This window comes from Lathyrus oleraceus, chromosome 3 (genome assembly GCF_024323335.1).
Source record: "Lathyrus oleraceus cultivar Zhongwan6 chromosome 3, CAAS_Psat_ZW6_1.0, whole genome shotgun sequence".
NCBI classification, from domain to species: Eukaryota; Viridiplantae; Streptophyta; class Magnoliopsida; order Fabales; family Fabaceae; genus Lathyrus; species Lathyrus oleraceus.
The window spans coordinates 116069332-116073306 of NC_066581.1; the positions used below are offsets into that span (position 1 = coordinate 116069332).

Here is a 3975-nt window from a genome sequence, read left to right on the forward strand (position 1 = left end):
TCTACATTCCAAAGTCCCCCTAAAATAACCACCACGCCAATTACATCTTATGAGATGCTGAAAACACACTCCGCCAAAAGTTGACTTCCAAAGACACAACTAAACCATCAATAATTGATTTTGAAACTCAAGTACCACCACACTAGCCTTTTTCACAAAAATGGACCCATTTTCTTTCAAATTTTCACCACCATCCTCTTCTCTTAATCATTTTAAATACAACAATAACCAAGTCTTATCCTACTAAATAGAATCGGCTATGGATCAACTTTTGCCACAATGTTTTATCCAAAATCAGACTTTCTATCCAGATCATTTTACAGTGTTTAACAAAAAAGAAAAGGAAAAATAGAATAAAACTCACCCTGCTACAGCTGGATGGAAGAGGATCCAAGTCTTGCCATAATACATACTAGACGGCAACCCAGATTTGGCAAAGGGGTTGTTTCAACCAAAATTGGTTTGAAACTGAACATCTGATAAAATTCATAGTTGAAATTCAAACATCTCCTCTACTATTTCATCCACATAGTTACCATCGAACATCCATCCAATTACATAAATGAAATATCCACTGCTGAACTATATCAAAATTAATACTTCATCTAAATAGATAATCCAGAAATCAGAATAGAATAATATGAAAAAACAACTACAACCAACTCGACGGGTGCAAACGAAACAAACCAGATTACTTGCAGCAATTATTACAGGGTCTTTTCACTTTGGGTCAAATTTCTATGTTCTTACTCTATCTGATGATTGCCAGACTCACTGCCATTTCTTAAGCTCGGCTCCTCATAATCATTGCTACTCTTATTGTCCTTGTTACCAGAATCTTCAACTTCTTTCTCCCTGTTCCATTGTTCTATTCTAGCTCTCCTTTCTACACTACTTTCTCTTTCTCTGATAGGGTTTGGACTCCTATCCCTGCCAGCTGGACTTCTACTTCTTTTTCCTCTATGACGAGGACTACGGCTTCTTGGCCTCCTACCATGGTGGCCATGAGGCCTGTCAAGGTCCCTTCTACCAGAACCACGACCAGAATATGAACGCCCCTCATAGTTACGATTCCTTGGCGGGCTCCGGCTTCTACTTCCACTACGGTCATTCCATGACCGCCTACTTCTTCCAAATAACCGCTTCCTCAAATCTCTGAAATTAAAGGGAAGGATTTAACAAAAAAAGAACAGTATAAATGCAATGCAACAGTAAACTAATCAGAAAAAAAAGAGAGAACAGAACTATGTTGAGACGTTAACCTGCTAATTTTCTTTAGATGCATAAAGTTGCAGTAGCCACCTCGATTGCATACATTTTCCTCATACTGCCTACAAGTAGCTTCTCGAAAATCCGTAACAGGCGAGAAGTCAACAATGATCGGTCGACCTAGAAGAACAAGCGAGTCAAATCACATTGCCATTAGTTACTGGGGATGTTGGTGAGTGATGGGAGCATCAAGTAATGATAGAAAATGTTTGGATTTTTGTAAGCATTACATGATGAGACATTAATTATCTAATATATCTCAACGCCCTGCTCGCAATAATTATCACAACTGTGTACTTGGAAGTAGGGATAATACAAAAGCCTCATCTCATGCCACACAATACCCAACACTGTAGAGATACTAGGACAGTTTACTTTGCTAAAACATTTCAATTTTCATTTTCTTTATGTTCACAAAGAAAAATTAAACTTTTAAAGCGAGTCATTGTGATGGAGAGAAACAAAACGCTAGCGATGGATGAGAGGAGTTTCATGAAATAATGAAAATAACTTCCTTGACATTTGCATTGTTTTCCAAAATGCAAGACAACTATATACTTTAAAAGTCTCTTCTCTCCTTGTTAAAGAAATGAGATTCAAACTCAATTATGTCAGCCTGCATATTTATCGGGGTGCTACAAATGATACATGGTGGATTTGAGGTGCCAACATAATTGAGATGATATTACTGCCATTTTAAGCCATTGCACATAATATTTGCTTTGAAGAAAACGGGGGCCTATTTACTTTGTGAAAATCTTTTTTATTTTCATTTCTAAAATGTTAATAAGAGAAAACAGACTCTTGAAAAGAGCACTAGTTTTGCATTTCTGGAAGTGATGAAAATGACAAGCACTATTTTCATTATTTCTAGAAATTTATTATCCCTGACGAACTAGTATTTTATCTTCTCTACATCACCATTATTCACTTCCAATGTCTTCCATTTTCTTATTAGCAAACAAACTCGTTCTAAAAGATGAAAACAGAAAATGTTTGACAGGCCGACAGGCCCTAAAACTAACATATTTATCGGATAAGAAAATTAAAAACCTGATGTTTAATTTATTTGAAAAAACAAAACTAGTGCCACAGGAACATCAAAGGATCATATGACTGCACCACCCCCAAACCCCAAAACAACTAAATTCAAAACCAGTAAATACAACATTGGACCGTAGAAGATATACTCAATGAAAATAAGAACTACCATGTGACAGATAATAACAATGCAACTAACAACAGGGCACCTGATCAAAAGACATTTCATTTCAACAAACAAAGGCCAAATACTCACAAAACGAGTAAACAAAGGGTCAATATAAGTTGGTACAGCAAGGCAAACATAGAACACTAATGCCAAACCAGTTGAATATCTAAATCTATTGAACTGCAACTAATATGAATATTAAATATCTTAACCTATCGACTTAGCTTACAAAAACAAATACTTTAAAGACACATATTCATCAAAACGGCTTTATTATTATCATTATATTATTACGAATTCACAGACGTAACTTAACAACTCCCCAACTCGCGTGACAACATGGTTAAAACATATCCATGAAGAATGAATGACAGCAATAGTGCACCCAGTCATATACACAAATTTCAACTTCAAACCCTAAAAAATGAAGAACCTGAGTAAAATCTTCCAGTGAGATTCATTAGGGCATTGGCAGCATGATCTTCCTCTTTATACTGAACATATACATTACCAACCTAAAAAAACAAAAAAAATCACCATCATAAAAATTAGGGTTACAAAAATTGAAACAAATAGATAAAAAAATTACACAAACCATGTGATCAGCCAAATTGTCACAAATATTCAAGCTCTGAATTTGCCCATACTTGCTAAGCTCCTCAAACAGATCTTCATAAAAATCCTAAAAAAACAGAAAAAAAATCAAAAAAAAAAAACTTGAAAAATCAAAAATTAAATAAAATCGGCGAGAAGATGAAAACTACATCGAAGTGTTCCTGAAGCTTATCAGGGTCGAGCGATTCCGGCTGCGGCTGCTGAGGTGGTTGAGGTTGCTGAGGCTGATTAGGGGTAGGGTTGATGAAGTTGAGATTCATGTCAGGTCTCTGATACATGTTGGAGAGAACGAGAGTGGGACTAATGGTGGGCTTAGTGTGAAGCCTAGAACAACGGTCGCCATGTCTGCAAGCTCCGATCTTGAAGTAGAAAGGGCAGTTAACTCTGTCTTTCTCGGTTCCGAAGATCGATGCCAAATGCTCCGCCATCTCTGGCTTAGGGTTTCGGTCTCTTCACCGCTCTCACTGGTTCTTTCGTTCGTTCGTTCCCCTTTTTCTTTTCCTTCAATTTATGTTGTATTTTTTCACTACCATTATTTTTCACCTTTTATATTAGGGTGTTTTTTTTTTTGTATATATGAATGGGTGAATGTGCAACGTCATTTAAATAAATCTAACTTTATACAAGATATACTCTCTAATATTATTTATTTATTTTTGCAATAAAATACAAACAAATAACTTTTTTTATTGAAAATAAAATTTTAAGAGAATTCATATATGGTATTTTTCACTTGAATTGGTTGTATCTTTGAACGAGCTCTAAAGTAAAAATAAAAGAATGTATAGTAAATACAAAAACTTGAAAAATGTTGACAGGTGGCAGCGGAATGCATAAAGAAGCAAAAAAAAAATGAGAAAAAGAAATATTATTGAGTATTT

General features: G+C 35.3%; 1 protein-coding gene across 1 annotated transcript; it reads right to left on the reverse strand.

Annotated features, from left to right (window-relative positions):
• Nucleotides 1-492: 492 nt before the first annotated feature.
• LOC127125693 (splicing factor U2af small subunit B) lies at nucleotides 493-3656 on the reverse strand. The gene is made up of 5 exons (XM_051054496.1): nucleotides 3244-3656; nucleotides 3075-3161; nucleotides 2913-2994; nucleotides 1263-1389; nucleotides 493-1155 (listed from the first exon to the last, which is right to left on the reverse strand). The coding sequence occupies exons 1-5, from the start codon at nucleotides 3520-3522 to the stop codon at nucleotides 747-749; spliced, it is 984 nt and encodes a 327-aa protein (XP_050910453.1). The 5' UTR covers nucleotides 3523-3656; the 3' UTR covers nucleotides 493-746.
• Nucleotides 3657-3975: the final 319 nt, after the last annotated feature.

Bases quoted from the DNA above. Each gene is read 5' to 3' on its own strand.
- LOC127125693 (XM_051054496.1), bottom strand. From the start codon at position 3,522: ATGGCGGAGCATTTGGCATCGATCTTCGGAACCGAGAAAGACAGAGTT. The intron at 3,162-3,243 runs GTAGTTTTCATC...CTGTTTTTTTAG, and splicing joins AGCTTCAGGAACACTTCGAT to GATTTTTATGAAGATCTGTT. The intron at 2,995-3,074 runs GTTTGTGTAATT...TTGTTTTTTTAG, and splicing joins ACAATTTGGCTGATCACATG to GTTGGTAATGTATATGTTCA.